Source organism: Apis cerana, linkage group LG5, assembly GCF_029169275.1.
Source record: "Apis cerana isolate GH-2021 linkage group LG5, AcerK_1.0, whole genome shotgun sequence".
Lineage (NCBI taxonomy): Eukaryota > Metazoa > Arthropoda > Insecta > Hymenoptera > Apidae > Apis > Apis cerana.
In genome coordinates this window covers 13,267,501-13,289,952 of record NC_083856.1, presented here as the reverse complement: position 1 = coordinate 13,289,952, position 22,452 = coordinate 13,267,501, and the positions used below count along the sequence as shown (strand labels likewise).

Sequence of the window (22,452 nt, the reverse complement as noted above, 5' to 3'; positions counted from 1 at the left end):
CTACAAATGAACACAATTGTTGGCTATGTGATATATAGATACGTAATTTAATCTACAATTGGATTACATCAAAAATTGATAAGCATAGAAACAAGCTTATTCAATACTATTTACAAATACATTAAAAACAATTAAAATTATTTGTAAGCTGGCCAAGTCCATTGATGTGGTGGTGCTTTCTCCAACAAGTTTTCCCATGGTCGCTGTTCAATTATCTCTTGTATCAAGAATATTTCATTTTTCGCATGATTTATTAATTCTTCTACTTGTCCTTGATTTATCTTTTCTTCTATAACGGCAACATTTTCATTCTGTAATGTTAAGTATGCCACATCAATAGTTTGAACAATAATTCGATTCAATATAAAAATCTACTTCAAACATCTTTCATGCAGAGTACAACAAAACAATTTTTAAGTGAAAAATTACCTCTTTCACGATATTGATTCTTTCCTTCGCCAAATTCTCGACAGACTTTCTGTAAATATATTCCTTCGGCAAATGAGTTGAAAGTCGCAAAATTCTATCGTATAATACACTAAGTTCCAAACGAGGATTCGAGGACACAGCGAGTCCCGTTAATCCTGTTGTCTACGAATAAATAGATACCATGTTCAAATAAAATGAATCGAAAAACATCATTGAATGTTATAAATATTGACTATACTATATTATTATATATTAATAATTTGGTTATGTTTTGAAGGAGATGATAAGATCATATTTCGGAAATAAAAAAATTATTCAATTGTTATCCATTACATTTAATTATATGAACGTCTTACCTTTTTCAGTATATTTGACATGATCGTACACGTACGATCCGCTTAAAATAAAAACCAATTACGCGACCATACGATTCGAGTCAATGTCGGAATTATTACGATACATTTTCTGTAGTGGTAACACTGCATCACGGCACCACCGTTACCGAATAAACTACCAATCATATTTGACATATGTAACCATATACAAAATTAATTTCTAATTATTTATATTTTTTTCTTGAATCGATTTTCAATTTTATTTTTTCATTTTCATATAATTAAATTTTCATAAAATTAAATTCTAATTAGTACGTTTGATTTTCTCTTTCCTGTCATGATTCATTAATAACATTAATGAATAATTTTAATGAAAGAAATGGGGTATATATATATATATATAACAAAATTCGTTTTAAAGATAGATCATTTATTTTTATGTTTTTATACGAATGAACATATTTATCGATTAGATTTAGCAACACGTTCGAGTTCGTCTTTCTTTTTAATCGCGTAAGAGTTAGACGAACCTTTGGCAGCATTAATGAGTTCATCGGCTAAACATTCGGCGATGGTTTTAATATTACGGAACGCAGCTTCCCTAGCACCTGTACATAACAACCAAATAGCCTGATTTACTCGTCGTAATGGAGAAACGTCCACCGCCTGTCTCCTAACTGTACCAGCGCGACCAATACGCGTAGAATCTTCTCTAGGTCCAGAATTAATGATAGCAGTCACAAGAACCTTTATTCAAACATAAATGCATTTTTATTGTAACTTCCACATAAGAATGTAAAAATAATAATTTAAAATATTAATTACCTGTAAAGGATTATCACCCGTGAGTAGGTGAATTATTTCAAAGGCATGTTTTACAATTCTCACTGCCATTAATTTTTTCCCATTATTTCTACCATGCATCATTAAAGAGTTTGTCAAACGTTCGACTATAGGACATTGAGCTTTTCGAAATCTTTTTGCAGCATAACGTCCAGCAGAATGTGGTAAATATTTTGCATTTTTCTCTTTAACGGCAATATAATCTTGTAAAGACATATCATTTACTTGTACATCATCACAATTCCAGCGGCCAAATAATTTAATTTCAGGTAGTTCTGCAGAAAGGGCCACTGGTAATGTCGTTGTGGTAGGTACCACTATATCATCGTATGTTTCCATTTCAGCCATGATTTATCTATAAAATATAAATTATTATTAAAAACTTATGTTATATATATTTTTATGGATTATTTTGATGATATCAATCTTAATTAATGTATTTGTGTATGATAAATAAAATGGAAATATAATATATTTATTAATTAAGAATTTAATAGATTGTCATGTGTTGCAAATTATCTTTAATATCAAAGGATAAAGAAAAATATATATTGTGAAAAAAAAAAATATGTATTGATTACAGAATGCTCAAATAATAATTATTCCTTAGAAAAATATTATTAACTATCGAATATACTTCAAAAATAATTTTTCACGGATTCAAATAATCTTTATACACGTCGTATGATAATTAATATAATACATTGTTAAGAAGAAAAAGAAATAAAATGAATAAAAGATATATAAACATTGTTCAGTTCAAATGCAAAATTTGACACAAATTATAACAAAACAGAAAACTTGAAATAACATGCACATTAGACCCAATTTCTTTTCGATTTGACATTTATAATTGTTTTGAATGTATTTATGAAACGCCATAACTTTGTTGATATGAAACGTATATGAGTATCATAAAGACATGTGGCCATGTGGTCGACCGAGAACACTTTTAACTGATAAATTCTAGAGCGTATTATATATTTTGATCACGAATTACTTTTCATAAATTTTTAATATTTTTCAATATCACCTTTTTTAACACAACCGGTCGGGTAAAGACATCGAACTTTCGAATTCCTTACCATATAACTTTCGTTCACGTCTTCTTAGGAGTAAGAGTGAACAGGAAAAGGCCATGACACTAGTGGCGCTCCGACCTGTGACTGCCGGATTTTACATACCTTAATCAATTTCAATATGCGACATAATAATTTTCAAATTTTATATTATATATATTAATAACATAATAAAGACTACTTTCATATATAATTGATTTACATTATATACTTGATTTATTTATTGTTTATTTTATCAAGAAAGCGATAGAAATTTTTGATTTTACAGTTGTTATTTTGACCACAAAGTCTTAACATCAGTATTGTAAACGCACAAGCAGAGACGATTGGTTCGTGAGTTGCCATTTTGAGCGTATATTTATGAGTAATTCTACTTAAATTACATATTATTATTAAATTAATGGTATTCCTTTAAGTTATCATAATCTTTAAAAAGTGTGGATGTGAAATAATTTGTTATAGTGTATGATAAAGTGTTTGATTTCATGTTTGGGGTTAGTACCGGTTACCGAATAAACCGGTACATGTCGAATAGATAAGTTCACGTCAAATACAAAAGATGTCACTACTAAAAAATCTGGAACAACTTCCGGTCTTCAGAAGGAAACGGTAAGTGTTATTTATATTTTTATATTTATTTCTAATTTATATTAATAAATCATCTCATATGTTAATAATACATGTGTTTTGATTTCTTGAAAAATTTTATATATTGTATAAAGATGTTGCGCGCTGTATTGATGTTTTTATAAAGTACAGTTGTTCAGGTAGCAAATATATATAATATACTATACGTGATATACTTGCGAAACGAGTAAGATATATATTGGAAAGAGAAACCCTAAGTACAAAAATTTAAATATCAGGTCGGTTATTTCATCGATTAGAAAAGTGTTCTGATCATTAAAATCTAATGAAAGCATGCGTACAAATGCAATTGATTTTATACTTAAATTAAATAGCAATAGTGAATTTGGCTTAGATGAAAGAAATATTAGGAATAATTTATAATATGTCTAAAATTTTGATGAATATATTTTATTAATATAAAAATGTAAATGTTATAATGAAAAAGAAATAAATTAAATAAGTTTTTGTTAGATGATCTTCTCAATCTGATAGAAATATATATATATATAAACATAATTTTAATATTTTACGTTAATCTTTAAAACATATTTTTAAATTTTCTATCATGGAAAAAGATTTTTTGTCAACAAACTTATCGAATGGAATAATCCCTAATATAAAATTAACAAGATAAATGTTGACAATCATTTAGGATTACGTAGTAAAGGAGCAAATAAAAGAAAACATTAACAGTAAATTAGAATGGTAGAATTTTGCTTTGAATCTGCCTCTAGTTTAGCTGGTTGATGTTTTTCTTACAGTAAAAGCAACGCGATGAAAGGTAGAAGGGCACCGATAGCCGAATCGTGGGAGGGTTCGAACATGGGGTGTATCCTAGCAACTTAGCGAATCGCTAGAGGGTAGTCGTTCAGTAACGTAACTACAGATTTCCCTACCTGCCGTCTCCGACCATTTCATGAGCGCTCTCTAATTTTTCTTTCATTTTTTTTTCAATACATCGAATTAATCGTCATCTATTTAATCTATGTTCGTTTATGTTGTTACTTTTTATTGCTAATAATCTATGCTACTTACGATAATTGTGGATATATTATATAACAAATAGCAAATAAAATCGAGAGGATCTTCAATTTATTTTCAAACATAAGCATGAGTACTATCCACGCACACTTGTATATATTTGTTTGTTGTTGTTTTATTGGAAGAAATAATTTGAAAAGGAGAAAGAAAATAAGGTGAAAGACGAAAGAGATAAAACAAAAATATTTGAAAAAATTTAAATGAGAAAAAATTTGTGAGGAAAAGAAGATATATTGCTTCGTATTTTTACGATGTTTCGCATAATAAATGAAAATTGAAAAAGAGTGAAAAGATGCAGCGATATATTAAAAATAGAAAGAAAAGAAATGATGTAATAAATATAATTAATAGATGCATAATAATAAAAATAAAGAAAAAGACGTATAAAAGAAAAAAACAAAAAAATTTGTTGGAAGTTTACACAGACAAGGAAAACGTTAAGTACATTTCGGATGTTTGTATAGAGCAATTAGTATTTACAAAGAGAGGTAGGTAGGTGAGGTAGAAAGTAAGTTTTGAACCCAAGGGGAAATTCAAATGGAGCAACGGTAATGAAAGTACGAAATCGGTGTGTGAAGGTAGACGAAAACACGAGGTACACATAGGCCTTGAAAGAGAGGCAACAGAGATAAGTGAAAAGAAAAGCATGCAAGAGGGTTGACGAGACCACATGCTGCGAATACTCTTCTCGCGTTCTGTCCCCTGTCTTTTCCTCTGACCTTACTCCGTCCTCCCCTCTCTATGCATCATGTTCCAAGCTCCCTTTTCTCAACCCCCTCCCTTCTATCGTTCGTCCTTTCTTCTTTTCACTATTCCGAACACTGTCAGTCCTTTCCAATCGGTTCTTCGATTCAACTAGGCTTCTGGAATGTCCTACTCACGCTGAAGCTTGATCAAATTTTTTTTTCAATTGAATCTTTTAATATTTTTTAAATAAGTAATTTCAACTCTTATTATGTTTTATAAATTCAGAAATAATACAGAAACGATATAATTTCGTTTTTAATATTATATATATTATATATATTATATGAAATTAGTTATAACTTAAACCGACAAAATTCGAAATATTATATATATATATTTAGTATAGCGATTGAACAAAGTGATTAAAAAAGAAAGATCAAAAATAAAATGAATTAAAAAAATTATACAATTTTTAATAATATTGAGATTTTTTGAATGTTGAAATTCTATAAAAAAAACGATTCTGATCAGAAATTAATATTATAATACACAAAGCAAAAAAAATAAACGAAAATAAAATAAATTTTGTTTTGGTAAAATTATGCAAAGAAACCTGCGCGTCGAGTAGTCAAATAAACGGTGTTCGTTCAAATTTAATTTTTAGTAAACTAAAACTTTTTGCGAACGATAATTTTGCGATCGTATCGAGAAATTCCATGTTATAGCATCCGCGAGGATCGACAAGGCCACGCCCATCCGGATATCGATTCGTTGACAACGTTGCTTTTCGCTTGTGGCTCGGACATACTTACTAAACTTAGAACAACGAACATTGTTATCTTTTTCAATTTTTTCTATCATTTCATATGTTTCTCTCTTTTTTATTCTAATTTACATTCACAGCGTGTTGCAATGATTTTTCGTAAATCGATTGCAAGAAATCGAAAGGGAAACAGAAAGAATAGACAGGGAAACAGAGAGAGGAAAGAGAGAGTGAATGAGTGAATAAATGAGTGTGTGTGTGGGAGGGAAGAGGAGAGGAGAGGAGAGGAGAGGGGAGGAGAGAGAGAGAGAGAGAGAGAGAGAGAGAGAGAGAGAGAGAGAGAGAGAGAGAGAGAGAGAGAGAGAGAGAGAGAGAGAGAGAGAGAGAGAGAGAGAGAGAGAGAGAGAGAGAGAGAGAGAGAGAGAGAGAATCAAACCAAGATCTATATATTGAGAATATTTGAATCCTATTTCATTTGAATTTTGCCAATAAAAATCATTCTGTAAGACAAGATCAATCAAATCTATCAAAAATAATAATTGATTTCTTTCTTCCATTCTTTTTTTAATATTGAATATAAATATGAATAATTTTGGAATAAATTCTATTTTATAAGAAGCAAAAATTTCATCCAAAGTTCAATGATTCATTTAATTTCGTTTCGAAGCATCGTTCAGTTACTGACGTTCAACAATAAATAACTGACGAGAGATTGTAAACAGAAGAAAAAGAGAGAAAGAGGATAAAAGGGATTGGAGCAGAAGAGAGAAACATAAAATACAGAATTTTACATTTTAATTTTTTCCAATTTTTTTACATTTATTTAAGAAGATATTTATCATTATTGTTTTAGTAATTTTTGCTTTTGAAATATTTTAAATTATTATACATTTTATTAGAAAAAATAATTTATCGTTCTAAGATTAAATATATTCTAAGTATATCTCTAAGATCAATAAATTATTAATATTTGTAAATTGGAATTTGTAAGTTGTAAAAAGAAAACTTTGAAATTTATCTCACGGCATATTATATTTATTAGAATTATGCAAATATTGCATTATATAGATATTATTTACTATGATAATAAACAGATCACTTAGTTCTTTTAAAACTTAAAACATTACCTTCCTACATTTATGCTTTTAATAGAGCAGTTCTATACATGTATAAAAAAATATGAGCTAAAAATGTTATTTTTCTTGAAAAATAGATTATATTTTATATTTAAATTTTATATTTATATTTTATATTTATATTTAGATAAATTATATTAAATTATATTAAATAATAATAAATTATATTAAATAAATTTATTATTACATATTATATAATACTAGTACATTATTAACAGATAAGTGTTTCAGAATTTATGTTATATGATTGAGAACATAACAAAAATAGAAATACAACTATTAGAATATACAAAATACATAAAAGTTTTTTTTTATTAGAAAATATATTTTTATTAAAAAATTCAATTTTCCGCAAAAAATTATATTATGAAACAAATTATAAGTTTATTCGAAAATTTTAAAACATTAAGTTTTTCTAAAGCTATCGTTTAATAGAACGAATTGCCAAGTATGTTTGCTTTTAGCCATGAATCACGTCGTATGTACGGTTCATTATGGGAACTAAGAATTATCGACGAAAAAGAAATGATACTTGAAAAAACCGATTAAATAAATGAACTTAAACATATACACGTACATATATATATATAATATATATATATATATACATACTGTGATACAGTGTGATAGAATATATATATTTTTCATTTTATGGACTTTGTGTCCTGTTTAAAATATTTAAAAAAAAATCAAAGTATTTCTTATATCCATAACGATCTACTTTTTTTTAATTGATATAAGAATTATATCAAATTTAATCATAGAAAATGATGTACATAATACATGTAGTTATGAAAAGATTTCTAAAGAAAATTTAATGCATTATATAGCAGTTTGCTTGTATATTGACTAAGATTTAACATATTATGATTTGATATTTTATAATGAATATTCATTTTAAATATATTTTTACATAAATGAATTTTATCACTTATATTTCATTTAAAATAAAATCAATTACATACAATTAAAAACATATAATGTTATAATTAAGTCTATATATTATCCATAATAATATTTTAATATAATCAAAATTTAAATTTAATTTTTATTTAAAAAATTGCTAAATAATTCTTAATTCTCGAATTATAATTTTTTTCATTTAAACAATAATTATTGAAAGTTTTCTCATGAATAAAAAAAAATCATATTCGGAATTGGTAAATTATTTTGGAAATAAAAATTTTTTTATATAATCTAAAATGCAGAAAAAATGAAAGAAATTAAAATTAATAACATTTGTTTAAAATCAGTATCAATTTTTAAAATCAATTTTTATTAAAATATATATAACGTATAAAAATGGACAGATATATAAAAATATAAAATTTAATAACGTATTTGTAATTTTATAATAATATTTAATTTTGATTTCAACTTTTACTAATGTTTTTATCTTATACCATACGAAATTGATAACGTCGCATGTGACACGAAAATGGTAAAGGGTCATATAATCCTCGAATTTCGAGATAAAAAAAAGAGCATTGTATGAGAGGTCTATTCTATATCTCGCTGTGGTGTGGATATACATATAGAAGGGTGTAGAAAAACCGAAGTGGCGTGGTATCGATGCAGAGTGGGGAGGTTATGACGAAGAGAGATAATAAGAGAGAAAGAATAAGACCAACATAAAGAGCAATGGAAGGAAATAAAATGTTCTATATCAACTACAGATGGGACCTTGGAGGACACATTGCGAAATTGTCAAAGATCAAAGTTAATAAGTATAATACGATATTAATTTGATCGTTTATAATACATGCATATAAAGATACAATATATCACATTGATATTATCAAAAAGCAACATATATATATATATAAATTATCTGCGTATAACATGAAAATGAAGAAAGAAAAAAAGAGCAAAAAAAAAAAGAAAAAAAATAGAAAAGAAAACAAAAAAGTAGCAAGATCATTTTATATACTTGCACGAAATTTTTAATGAAATAATTTTCCTACTTAATAATTCAAACTTAATAATTGCCAAACTATAATTTCATTTTCATTATTAAATTTTGTATTAGATCTGTGATTTAAATGTTAATAAAAATCGTGTGAAAAAAATTTAGTTAAAATTATAAAGATAATGGGAAAAGAATCAAAATTTTATTTCGTTATATTATACGTATATGTATGTACTATACTGATAATCAGGAGCTGGTTTCGGTGAAGAAAACTAAAAGAAGATGATGAAGAGAAGAAATAGGAGGAGAGTCTTTTAGCTCCTTCGGGCTCCTTCGTATTCCTTCGTACTTCTTCACGCTCCTTCGGCTTCTTTTCTTCTTTCCGGGTTTTGCCACGCTCACCGTGACACCACACGGCCTTCGGTAGAAGACGACGGAGGACGCCTGTGCAGAACCCTCGCCCGGCTCCTAACGGTTGGCCAGCACCGGAAACCAATAACCAAGCGCCCCTTCCCCTATCTTTTATCTTTTTTTTTTCTATTGATTTCGCTTCTTTTTTGTTTTCTTATATATATAATATTTATTTTTTTATGAAATTCTGAAACATCTTTAAATTACAAAAATGTATTTCAATTTTTTTAACAATATCTTTCAACGCTTTAAAATACTTAATATAATTTTGGACTAATAACGAATCATTATATAGTATTTATGATAGTATAATATAATAAAACGTGATATATAAATTAATGAAATATGAATAATACAATGTATAATAAATTTCGATATATTCAAATTGAAACTACAATTTACATATTTTATAAATTTAAATATATATATATATATACACACACACGTGCGCGCGCGTGCATGTGTGTGTGTGCACGCGCGCGCATGTGTGTATATGGAATGAATAACGAGAATCATCGAAAATTGTATTTATAACATATAAAACTATAGAGTATTTGATCTATTGAAAATTATTTGTACAATGACAGGATTCATTTCTTTTTTATATGGAAGCAGAAGGGTAACCGAAGCGATAGATACGGTCCTAACCGTAGTTTGCCGAATACAGTCGAGGACGCCCGATCTTGGTGGAGGCCCGTAGCCATGTGTTGCGGTCTGCCGTGAGTGCTTTCTGACAAGGGAGGTGCGGTGTCTGCATTTTTTCTTTACTCGTCACAGCCCGGAAAATCGGGATTTTTCGAATAAATAGACGAGGTATGTGTACTTACGGTACTTTGGCATAGCATCAATAAGATTCGAAAGTGTCAAAGTGAGAGAAAAATTCGATATTTCGAAAAGAAAGTGTGTATATTTCTCGCGCGGCGTCGGCCGAACGAGACGACGAAGGAGTTCTGCTTCGTCTCTCGATGTATACACGAGTAGACTACAGTCGGTATGTGTGTTTGTTTGTGAGAGTGCGCGATCGAAACGAAGAACACCGATTCGGATCAGTTGAAGACCGGTAGACGTTTACAAATGCAGGAACTGAAACAGAGGCATCGAGTGGAAACGAAAAAAGAGAGAGTGCGCATGATAATCGTGTATCCTCGATAGCTACCAGATAGAGACGGATAGGGTGCTGCGTGCAACTTCTCTTTTCTACACATACATATACAAACACAAATACGTATACATAATACATATACGACACGCACGCACGACGCACGCACGCACGTACACACGCACGTACGCACGCACGCACGCACGCACCTACTATATTTTTTCGTTCTCGCTCTCGTAGATGCTCCGATCTTCTCTTTCCTTTCCCTTTTTCATCCTACTATTTCTATCTTTCTCGATAGCTCTGACTCTGTGTGTCTTGCGCGTGTAGTAGGGCGAGCACGCGAGCAAACGACAAACGAACGAATGCGCACGGGCATGTTCGTTTCTGTGTTAGTATTAGCGTCCCGTTCGTTGTGTTTTGTGTATTCTGCTTGTAACGAGTGTCGCCCGGACATATATTGCAAGTATGGCTGGTTGATCAAACGGCGATGTCAGTTTCGTAATTTCTAATTATACTATATCTTTTTGTCTACACATTCAGAACTTGAAGAAGAGGCAATTATTGAATCTATTCAGGCTTACGAATGTGGTCTCGTAAAAAGGAATCACGTACAATGTACTTACGTGTTCTCGGACTTTGGGAAAGTGCTACGTATGTTTGTTCCTTCGTCGCATGTTCGTGTTTATCGAGTGTGACAAAAAACTGTGTACGATCACTATGTGTATTTACTTTGAAAGCTTAAGAGAATTAAAAAAATATAATAGAATGTAAAAAAAAAAAGGAGGGGGGGGGAGGGAAAAATCGGAGGAAATTAGAAACGGAGAGAAACAAAGCAAGGTTGAAACGAGTAAGTGAGAGTGAAGGTGGACGAGCCACACCGGTTAGTTAACGCTACTACCGAAAAAGAAGAACATGTAGTGTCGCATGGATAATCAAGCTTAAGTATACACAATGCAAAGTGCATACAGTGCAAATATATGTGTTTGCAAAAATGTGTACGGACGCGAGCGCTTGTGTATTTAACATATCGAGATCTGGTTGAATGATAGTTGTTACTAGTGTATTCGTTTATGCGTGGTTATGTAGGTGCGTGGGAACGAGGTCGTGAGGTGAATTTACTACGCGTCATGAGACACTCGACAATACCGGAAAATTGGTCATCTTTCTTGGAATTGGATTACCTTCTGGAATACACCATCCTCGATGAATCCACATGAACAATAACAGGAGCATCGACAGAAGGAAAAAGAATCTCGAATCTGGCAAGAAAGGATGGATTTTTGAAACGATCAACACGCAAACCTATCCAGCCTTCGATAAAAGCGCACGATGGTAAGAAGCTTGTATTTCCATCGATTCACACAACGTTGTACTTTTTATCCATACGTGGTGCACGACAGTGTGCACGCTTTTATCGAGCACGTATATATTCACCACTTACCTAGTGCGTGGTGTGTCGCATTGTGTCGTATTGCTTCGTTTCGTTTCGTTTCGTTTCGTTTCGTTTCGTTTCGTTTCGTTTCGTTTCGTTTCGTATCGTTTCGTTTCGTTTCGTTTCGTTTCGTTTCGTTTCGTTTCGTTTCGTTTCGTTTTGTTCCGTTCCGTTCCGTTCCGTTTTGTCCTGTCTCGTCTCGTCTCGTCTCGTCTCGGTTCGTCTCATCCCGTCTCGTCTCGTCTCATCCTGTCTCGTCTCGTCTCGTCTTGTCTTGTCTCGTCCCGTCTCGTCCTGTCCCGTCTCGGTCCCGTCTCGTCCCGTCTCGTCTCGTCTCGTCTCGTCTCGTCTCGTCCTGTCCCGTCTCGTCTCGTCCTGTCCCGTCCTGTCCCGTTCTGTCCCGTCCTGTCCCGTCTCGTCCGATCTCGTCCCGTTTCGTCCCGTCTCGTCCCGTTTCGTCCCGTCCTGTCCCATCCTGTCCCGTCTCGTCCCATTCTGTCCCGTCCTGTCCCGTCTCGTCCCATTCTGTCCCGTCTCGTCCCATTCTGTCCCGTCTCGTCCCATTCTGTCCCGTCTCGTCCCATTCTGTCCCGTCTCGTCCCATTCTGTCCCGTCTCGTCCCATTCTGTCCCGTCTCGTCCCGTCTCGTCCCGTCTCGTCTCGTCCTGTCCCGTCCTGTCCCGTTCTGTCCCGTCCTGTCCCGTCTCGTTCCGTCCTGTCCCGTCCCGTCTCGTTCTGTCCCGTCTCGTCCCATTCTGTCCCGTCCCGTCTCGTCCCATTCTGTCCCATCCCGTCTCGTCCCGTCCTGTCCCGTCCCGTCCCGTCCCGTCCCGTCTCGTCTTGTCTCGTCTCGTCTCTCGTCTCATCTCATCTCGTCTAGTCTAGTCTAGTGTAGTCTCATTTCGTCTTGTTCCATCTCGTCCCGTCCCTTCTCGTCCCGTCTCGTCTCGTCTCGTCTCGTCTCGTCTCGTCTCGTCCCGTCTCGTCTCGTCTCGTCTCGTCTCGTCTCGTCTCGTCTCGTCTCGTCTCGTCTCGTCTCGTCTCGTTTCGTCTTGTCTCGTCCTGTCTCGTCTCGTCTCGTCTCGTCTCGTCTCGTCTCGTCTCGTCTCGTCTCACGTCGTCTCGTGGTAGCGTGGTGTAGCGCGTGTGCGTATTCGAATAGTTTAGTGTATGCGTTTGCGTGGCGTTACGACCATAGTGAAGCCGGTACGCGACTTATATACATGTGACGCACACATTCTCCAGTTTGAACCGTAGCGATCCTTCAGCTTGCCTTCTGTAGAACCGGTATCGTATAGTTCGCAGTATAATGCGTATATTATTTGCACATGCCATGTACATTGACTGCCCTTTCGATCGTTTCTAATGTTTTTAGCACGATTAGATGGAAAACAATATTTCGCGTAACATCATCATGGACCATTGTATGTCATGCAACGATGCGGATTTAACGTGGCTTACGATCGATTACGATCACAATAGACGCGACCTCGTCTTTACGTCTTTCTATCTTCATCTTTATTTGAAAGTTCACTAGGTCATCTTCGCAAATAGAAATCGATCAGTATTTAATATTTGATACGCATTTTATAAATTATTTCCGTCTCATCATCATATCAATTAAGGAAAAATCTTATTTAGCACAATAGAAACATTACTAGAATTCAATTATCGTTGTATGAATTTTGAATAATGATATCACAGTCCATTGGACTTGATGTTATATGCTGCTGCTATAAACTTGAAAAAAAATGGAAATGAATTATTGGATTCATATTAAGATAAGAAAGTTAAAAACAGATTTATTAAGAAAAATATGATAAATGGGTATAAACAAATGAAATAAACGAAAAGTTATGTATTGTTTAAATATATATACATATACATATATATATATATATATTATATTAAATTTAAATTTTCGATTATTTTTTTTTTTACCCAAGTAACATTCAGGTATTAACGTAAACTGCTTGATAAACTCAAATTAGAAGATAAACAATGACCTTGTTTTGATTTACGTAATAATACAAATTTAACGTATATCTTATTATTAAATCTACCTAGTGTTCAGGATGAATTCTGTAAAAACGAAACTATAGTTTTGTCGAGATTTATCTCTGAACGATCGATCGATATGCGATAATATATAATAACTATAGTTTTGTTTTTTATGTAAACACACATCACGATTCATTCGTTCCAATTATCTATCCTATTATATATCGTTTCACCTTTTTATTTTTCAAATATTTATCGAATCTTTATTTTTAAATTCTTCCGCACGATATTATTTTCTACAATTTTTATTTATTTGTTTTATTTATTTTTTTTCAAACTATTGTATTATTTTTTACTTTACTAATTGATAATAATAGTCGAATTTTAAAAGTAATATTAATACAATTTATTAATTTGATTGATATTAGAAAAGATAAAACTTTTGAAAAAAAGAGCAAGCAAAAAGCCGTGAAATCCGAAAGATTCTTGAGATAATTAACGATTATTGTTGATGATACATCATTGCCAATTTTTTGATATCATTAATAATTACTTTTGTAAAATTGATAAATTATCTTCGTGAAATAAAAATATCGATAAAATTCAATTGATGTTTCATTATATATTTCATCGTGATCGGTGCACAACTATATATATATTATTTGAATTTTACCTACTTTTTGATTTATTTTATTTTATTTTTCGTTCCTCTAAAATCTTTCTTATAATATAATTTTTATTTTTTGAAATGACAAATAAAAGAAGCCAACTTTAAATTTTAACAATTCCGAAAAACAAGTTAGCAATTCATCTACATACGATTTACATTTCAACTCGTAAATATTTCATTAATAGCATGCATATTTATCATCCGATGGATTTCTTTTACGTTTATTTATTATATATACTTTTATATAATTTTTTTTCATTAACTTTTCATTATTTGTTTTTCTGATTAAAGCAAAGTTAATAATATCGTAGCACTTAATATCTCGCTTGATATTTTTTTCCGATCCGATTTAGATTTCTGGTTTTCATAGATAACGATAAAAATCCTTGAAATAACGAAATATTGCGTTTCATACTAATGATGGAGAAACAATGACAAGTATAAAGTATATTTTAATTAGCGAGAAATATGTATACATTGGTGTAATCTCTGCTATTGATTAAAATAGCTGACTTTAGACACACGGTCATCAAGCGAACGATAACCTTTGTTCGATAAATTCATCTCTTTTTAACATTGGCATATTATTGCTTATTGAAGCAATAAAAAGTAAGGAAATTTAACGCTAAAAGCGGTCACAAGTAAACAATTTTTACAATCAAGGTTGTACCGAATCAACTACGGAAGGATATATTTTGATGTAGAATTAATTGTCCTAAATTGTACAAACGTTCGATCGATTCGAGCATCAGGATATTTTAAAAAATTTGTTCCTCAATCGAAAATACATACTTTTACACGATATCTTTTCGTTCTTATGTTTCTCGTGTGAATAGAAAATGCGTAATCAGGTAAACAAGTGGATGGATAAAACGAATCACGGACAGTACTTTCCCAGGATAGAATGTCGGGTCTACGGGCAAGCACAAAATGGCTGCCAGCAGGAACGATCGACCGTGCGTGCGTGCGAGCAAGCGAGTTAGGAGATGTTGTTTCTTCTCCTTTGCCCCCCTTTCCCATCCTCCGTTTCTCCCGACATTTATACGTGCATGCATATACAAACGCGCGCGCTTTTACACGTACAAATACACAGAACTCGCATCTCTTCTCGCTAACACTCGTTTACTACTTGTACTTACGTACGCCATCTCTTTGCTTTTTCCTTTAATCATATTTCTTTTTTTCATTCATAAGATACAATATCATCCCTTATTCTCATTTACATTTGCTCTTCAGCTTTTTTTCAGTCGCGGATTGTCTTTTTCCTTGCATACGAATAGCATGATATCGTGCACCTCTATAATATATATATATATATATATGTGTGTGTGTATAATATACATATACACGTATAAATATACAGCTATTTTTTCTTTTCTTTTTTTTTTTGTTTTTTGAAATTAAAGAGACAATATTAGATGGTTAGTTTTATTCGATTTCTATACTCACGATTATTTCGTCGATCTGGCGAAAGAGATAAGAGTTCATTATCGATTCAATCGATGTTGGAGAATCTTGTTCTTAATTCTTCTTGTATTTGTTTGTTGTCCATTCTATACGATAAGAGTATAAGATCGGACGAAGAGAGTGAAATAGAATGAAACAAAACTGCGGAAATGACTAATTGGAAAGATTTAGATAAAAGCAAAAAGGGCAATGGGTACGTGGTGGAACGGAAACTACACCGCATAGCATGGCACGATGTCGATGACAGTGAAACTTGTATAGATGTATTAGCAATGCCAACACACAGCCACCTATAGCTCATACAATGTTCAATGATGACCGCATATGTGGTACTAATTGTGAAGCGTAACCAGTCAAGTTACAATTATTCATGTCACGTATATACATGTAACGTATACATGTATATCTTCGATCCCCTTTGAGTCGCGCTCTCCGAGCGCAATAAACTCATTTTCCTTTACCCTTCTACCATCCAAACTCGATTCCTATCGAAGGATAGATATTGTGAGAAAATAAATGGAAATATGGGAATTTCGATCATCTTAGAATTAAATTTTTTCAAATATTATAATTATTAATTATGACGAGCTTCTTAAAAAAAGATAATTCAATTGATATGATGTTTGACGTCTCGTTTTCATCAACGAAAATAAATTGGTAGATAATGTCTGCAGTGTAACAAAATAAAAATCGTGTTTAATCGTGATTAGAAAGATGATTTATCGATTTTTATCTTATCAGATCGTGTCCTGATCTTTTTAAAAATCTTTGCCCGATTCATGATGATTCTAAAAAGTAGTGAGAATGGAATAGCGAAGTTGTATTATGCGAGGCATTTCACGTTGCATTTTTGAATTATTACTCAATATATCTTTACAGCGTATTTACTAATATAATTTATTATCGCTTTTTTCAAATGTTAAAGTATTCACGTTGAATATTGTTTTTCTTTTCCGAAGAAATCTTGTTTGAAATATATCGTATGTATTATCTAATCTGGTGAAATATTTATTATAATGTCGTTATAATATTAAATGTATACGAATACATACGATATTTATAACAAATTGAATGCGTAGGATTAGCGTTATCCATATACATACGCGGAGAGGATATAATACTTCCATATGCGGGAACTAAAGAAAAATATGAGTATATATTTTATCCATATCGCTTTACTTGTCATTAACGAATCGCATATGTACTTACTCATATGTACGTATACTTATTAACGGATCACACACACACACATTTACGTATACGTATACAGTCGGTCGAAAAAGTGATATCACCTTTAAAATGCGATAACATTTTTAAAATTAGACTCAACAACTTGAGTTTTTTTGACAAATTAGAGGGATTAGTTTAGATTAAACGATGTGTACTAATATTTTTGAAAAAATAATCTTCCTCTTCCTATTTTCTTCGCGATTCCAACCAAATTCTACGACAAATTGTAATTTTTTTTTTTTTTTTCAAATTTTTTTTACACGTAATTTGATGAATTAAAATCGGTGAATAATTTAAAAAAAAAAAAAAAAAAGGAAAAAAACTCAAGTCATTGAATCCAATTTTAAAAAAATTATCTTGTTTTAAATTATATGCCGATATTTTTTTGACCGATTGTATATAATATTTGTACACTGGTTAAAGTCCTTTGTGTAGTTTGGCGCAACTAGTTTATTACGTAAGCGCGATAATCTCAAAGTTCTCTTCTAACTGATTACAAGATGCCACTTAGGCATGTTTGTCTCTTTGATTATACGTTGTATCGAGATTATATTCGATATTGTTATTGTTACAATTATCGAATACATTTCGTAGAATCTTGATGACTAAGAAAAAGAAAAAAAAATAAAAATAAAAATAAACGTATTCACATATTTATAAATATTTGTAGCTTTAATTTATATATACGTTACTTTAAATAAAGAAATAGCAAATTAAGCAAAAAATATCTATTGGTTATTTCGAACGGGATACGCTTGATCGATTTCAATGGCCTTGAAATATGTTCTCAAGGTCAATCGATCCATGATCTGTGAATAATCTTTCTTATATATGCGTTTAATTTTCATTCGATTTCAATTTTCACGATTTCATATCATCTAAAATTATTATTCATACCGCTTATTATATTATATTATATATAAATCTTGTTTATTGTGAGAATATATATGCGTGAGATTTTAGAATATATTTTGGCAGTACCGTTTAATTCGATCGAAGAAGAGCAAATCGTTGTAAAATGAAATCCTTTATCTAAAAATCATTCGATGAATTTGTTACCGATTGAAGATAGAAGATGAAAAATATGGACGTTTTTACTCTAAAATTATTTATCCAAAATTTATGTCCTCTTAGAAATAAACGACGCGTTAGAAAATTTTTACACGCACGTGCATGAAATTTATTGGAAAAGTTGAAAAGTGGACAGTGCGGGAAAAAACGAATAGAAGAAAAAAAAAAAGTAGAGGAATTCGATACGCGTAAATACGTTGGGTAAACGAGTGATCGAAGATTCGGTAAAATGGATTGATCGGCGGAACGTGATTGATAGAAGATCTAATAGTAGGAATAATTCGTGACAAGTTATTGGAATAGCGAGGTTATTCTATAACTGCAGCGATCCTCGTGGTAATGGTAATGGCGCGATGGAAGCGAGCAGCGGTAGTGGTGGGTGGTAGTGTTGGTGAGAGATAGAGAAGGTGTGGAAGGTTTGGGAAGGGGTAACGGTCGATTCAGTGCGAGGCGGGCGGTCAGAGCTGATGCAGTGGAAGGATACGACGACGATGATCGTACGGCACGAGTTGCTCGCATTGTTTCATTCGTCGAAAAGTCGGAAAGGAAAATTAGAACGATTCGAGAGGATTCGAAACATGAGGAAGAAGGGATTTGGTCGAAAGAGGTGTTATCGTTGCTATTGTCGTTGTTCCGATAATCGTTCTTGTCATCGGATCACGTTTCGTTCGAGCACAAAGAGACAGACAAGTCCGGAAGTTTTCTTGGAAAGTGCGGTGACAAAAATATCATCTATCGGTCACGATTATCACGTCGTCGTTGCCGTCGACAATTGCTAAAGATAAGAATAACAATTTCGAAACAACGTTGAATATAATTACGTCGCGATAAATCGTTCAAATCGATTGGTTATCTTTCTGAATTTCGATTCGGAAAAAACTAAAAAAATTCAAAAAGTCCGACGAACGAGCAATCGATTCGGTGTGTTGATCGAACGGTACACGCGAGCGGGCAATTTAGAAGATCGTTGCAACTCGATGTACCGATTTGTTGCACGTTAGTCGTATTTAATCGTTGCTGTTATTACATTATTCGGTAAGATATTTCGAGTGTTTATCGCGTACCGTTATCGCGATGAATCAGCGAATCGTTAAATAATCTTTGCGATATAACTTTTTTTTTTGTTTTTTTTTTTTCTTAAAAATTTTAGGGAACAAAATTTCGTCGTTGAAAACGAATAATTTAAAGTCGTGGTAATTCAAAAACAATCGAATTAATCGAAGGAAGCGGGACAAAAATGCTGTCGAAGGGATGCAAAAAAGATGCGAAAAGAGAGATTTCACGAAATCGATCTTTTTTTTTTTTTTTTTTTTTTTTTTTGATATAGCTCGACGATCGACTCGATTCGAGGAAATAATAACTGGAAGAGAATAATGACAATTCGGGTACGAGTACGACGTACGATCCCCATCGCGTTTACGAACGAAAAGTCGTTACGAGGTAAACGACGAGGATCGGTCCGAGCGATGACGGGGAAAAAAAGTTGTTTGTTGGAACGAGAAACGACGAGAAGCGACGAAGTTTTCGAGTGTCGTAAACCGGCGAACGAAAGAGCGAACAAAAACACGGGACGCGATCGTGCTTTGTCTTCGACTTACCAAATATTCGGCTACTCTTCCCTGTGCGCGGTATGTACGTACACAATATACTTGTGTATAATTTCTCTCTCTCTTTCTTTCTTTTTTCTCTTTTTTTGCTCTCGACCACTCGATCGTGGCTTCCACGTTTACGTGAAACGTTGACGTGATCTCGGATGGCGAGATAGATCGTATTGTCGAAGTTCGTCGATTCGTTTCGCCTCGCTGCGTCTCTCTTCTTCGTTCTCCATCTCCTCCTCTTCCATCCATCGTCGTTCTTTCGCTAGTGCGGGGAAGTTGCCGTCGCTTCGAAGATTTGCATCGAGATTCGACAGCGAAACGCGCGAAATAAATTCGAAAACGAATCGTTCTCGAGATTTTCGAGCCCGAAAATTTTTTTCACGATCGCGAGACGGGCCGATCGGGTGGGAGGGGGAATCGTTCGAATCGAGCCATGAAAACGAACGAGTCTTGGTCGATTGATCTCGTGCGGTTGATCGTCTCCAACATTGTTGTGGCCGAGAGAGGGCAAGAGCGAGCGAGCGAGCGAGCGAGAGAGAGAGAGGGAGAGAGAGAGAGGATGGTGGCGATTGGATCTCCGCCAAATGCCGTTGGTAAAATTAATCGTTCTCTCCGACATGAATTCCTCTCCAAGCGGGGAATATCAATTTGCGGGGATCAAAAGGAGACAACGTTGACAACAACTGGTCGTTGCGAAAGGTTAGAGACGATAATCGGTCGAAAAGACGATCGACCACCGACGAGCGCTTTCACGCCGTATTGTATCGTATCGTGTCTCGAGTTTACTTAGACGGTTAGAGGTTTTCGTGCGTTTTCGTAACGTCTTTTTCTTCCTCCTCCTCCTCCTCCTTCTCCTCCCCCCCTTCATCGATCCTTTCTTCATCGAAGAACTTTTTTTTATCCCATTATCGCCGAATTCGTGGATTTTCCGTTATTATTATATCACACACACACACCCGTGGATATGGGGTTTTTTAATAGCGATGGAGTAAATCGTCATCGAAGATTTTTCAAACGAAACAAATACGAATCCGTGGGAGAGGAAAAAAAAAAAATAAAATAAAATAAAATAAAAAAATAAATAGATGCGTAAAGATAGAATAGACGCATCGAGAGGGAGAGGAGAATGGCGAAAGAAACGATCGTCGTGTATCGTGGCAGCAGTAATACGCTTCAAAGAATCGTATTTCTTCTTTTTTTACAGATCGAAATTTTGGCAAACGATGGAAGTACGAACACCGTTTTAGCGGCGAGTTGGAAAGAGAAATCACGTTCGAGATTCACGTTCCGTAAAAGGATCAAAGGGAGGAGAGCCTAATCGAGAGCGAGATCTGTTTTCGCGAGGAAAACAACGTGGAAATATATAAGAGAAGAGCGATCGTTTAACGCGAAATGCGAGATAAAGGGACGTAAGAGCGCCGGTCGACGACGACGACGACAACGACGAGCAACGGACAAGAAGAGACGATACGTCGGATGAGAGCGACAAATGCACGCTGCCGAGAACCCGTGTTGTTAAAATAACGGAGAAAAAAAGAAGAAAAAAGAAAAAAAAAAAATAAAAAAAATAAAAAAATAAAAAAAAAATAAAAAAGATAAGAAAAAGGAAGAAAAATACGGTGGAGAAAGAAAAGGAGAAGGAAAATAGATAGGATTCGAAAATTTCGACGAAGATCGGTCGAAGAAGAAGGAGGAGGAGAAGAAAGAGAAAGAGAGTGTTTGCCGCGTTGAATAAGAAGGGGAGGATCGTGCGATAGGATAGATAGATAGAGATAAAGGGTAGAGCGAGTGAGCGAGCGAGCGAGCGAGCGAGCGAGCGAGTGAGCGAACGAGCGTGCGAGAGAGAAAGTGGTGAAAGAAGAAGAAGAAGAACGGGAAGAAGAAGAGGAGGAGGAAGAAGAAGAAGAAGAAGAGGACGTGAGAAAGAACGGGGAAAGAGAAAAAGAGAGAGAGAGAGAGAGAGATCATTTCCGTGTCGAGAGAAATATCGGCGAGCTTCCGCGAGACGAGAATAAGTGATGTGTTCGATGAACGTGGCGCGTCTCGCGGGTGGTGGTCGGGGTACAACTGACGCGTGTCGCGCGTGGTGCGATTGCTGCTTGGAATCGGTGAGACCAGGAGGGCGGTTGGTGATCAGGCTGGCGGGCACCGGGGAAACGTTTGAAAGGGCATGGCGACCACGCCACTAGGCGGTCGCCTCCCTAACGCAAACCGCAAAGGACCATCTCCGTTCGTCGGTGGTGGGAATAGCGTGAATTACGGTATCGGTAACGGCAACAATAACACCGGTGGGAACAACGGTAATTACGCTATCAAGAACGGTTCTTATCGCAACGCCAACAACACCGGCGCTAACAACAACTGCAATCACCACCACCACCACCACCACCACAACAACAACAACATCAACAACATCAACATCAACAACATCAACAGCAGCAACAACAACAACAACAACAACGGGAATTATCATCTCAATCATCGTAACAGTTGCCACGGTGATAAAACCGGTATCAACGGCGATAACCACGTGGACAACCACGGGAAAACCGGTTGTACGATCGAGTGCGGTAACAACAACGGGTACCGCAACGGTGGCAACGGCGTTACCAGCATCG

General features: G+C 34.0%; 3 protein-coding genes across 13 annotated transcripts in view; 1 reads left to right on the top strand and 2 right to left on the bottom strand.

The window, feature by feature from the left end:
* Window positions 1-24: 24 nt before the first annotated feature.
* LOC107998357 (NADH dehydrogenase [ubiquinone] 1 alpha subcomplex subunit 5) lies at window positions 25-1,040 on the bottom strand. Its single transcript, XM_017057571.3, has 3 exons — window positions 786-1,040; window positions 430-591; window positions 25-311 (listed from the first exon to the last, which is right to left on the bottom strand). Exons 1-3 carry the CDS (start codon window positions 804-806, stop codon window positions 138-140), a joined length of 357 nt encoding a protein of 118 aa, XP_016913060.1. The 5' UTR covers window positions 807-1,040; the 3' UTR covers window positions 25-137.
* Window positions 1,041-1,173: 133 nt separating this feature from the next.
* Window positions 1,174-2,841, bottom strand: LOC107998344 (small ribosomal subunit protein uS7). Of its 2 annotated transcripts, none has more exons than XM_017057553.3 (3): window positions 2,693-2,841; window positions 1,590-1,962; window positions 1,174-1,511 (listed from the first exon to the last, which is right to left on the bottom strand). In XM_017057553.3, exons 2-3 carry the CDS (start codon window positions 1,953-1,955, stop codon window positions 1,227-1,229), a joined length of 651 nt encoding a protein of 216 aa, XP_016913042.1. In that variant the 5' UTR covers window positions 1,956-1,962; window positions 2,693-2,841; the 3' UTR covers window positions 1,174-1,226. The 2 variants fall into 2 exon arrangements, with proteins under 2 accessions (XP_016913042.1, XP_016913050.1); XM_017057561.3 differs by having other exon boundaries at window positions 2,641-2,783.
* A 123-nt stretch (window positions 2,842-2,964) lies between these two features.
* Window positions 2,965-22,452, top strand: part of LOC107998324 (zinc finger protein 608) — a 31,642-nt gene continuing 12,154 nt past the window's right edge. Inside the window, exons 1-3 of one of the 10 annotated variants that reach the window (XM_062075523.1) lie at window positions 2,965-3,295; window positions 9,879-10,076; window positions 21,039-22,452. The exon at window positions 21,039-22,452 is cut by the window's right edge and continues 2,876 nt beyond it. In XM_062075523.1, coding sequence (XP_061931507.1) covers window positions 22,005-22,452 — 448 coding nt within the window. In that variant the 5' untranslated portion in view covers window positions 2,965-3,295; window positions 9,879-10,076; window positions 21,039-22,004. Of the gene's footprint in view, window positions 3,296-8,186; window positions 9,327-9,875; window positions 10,077-12,667; window positions 13,085-18,585; window positions 20,534-21,038 lie in introns of those variants that run through there. The other 9 variants (XM_062075519.1, XM_062075521.1, XM_062075524.1 and 6 more) reach the window with 9 other exon arrangements.

Coding starts and splice junctions, on each gene's coding strand:
- LOC107998357 (XM_017057571.3), bottom strand. CDS start 806: ATGTCAAATATACTGAAAAAG. Junction 592..785: donor TGTCAAATATACTGAAAAAG/GTAAGACGTTCA, acceptor ATTTATTCGTAG/ACAACAGGATTAACGGGACT. Junction 312..429: donor GAATCAATATCGTGAAAGAG/GTAATTTTTCAC, acceptor TTAACATTACAG/AATGAAAATGTTGCCGTTAT.
- LOC107998344 (XM_017057553.3), bottom strand. CDS start 1,955: ATGGCTGAAATGGAAACATACGATGATATAGTGGTACCTACCACAACG. Junction 1,512..1,589: donor CGGGTGATAATCCTTTACAG/GTAATTAATATT, acceptor GTTTGAATAAAG/GTTCTTGTGACTGCTATCAT.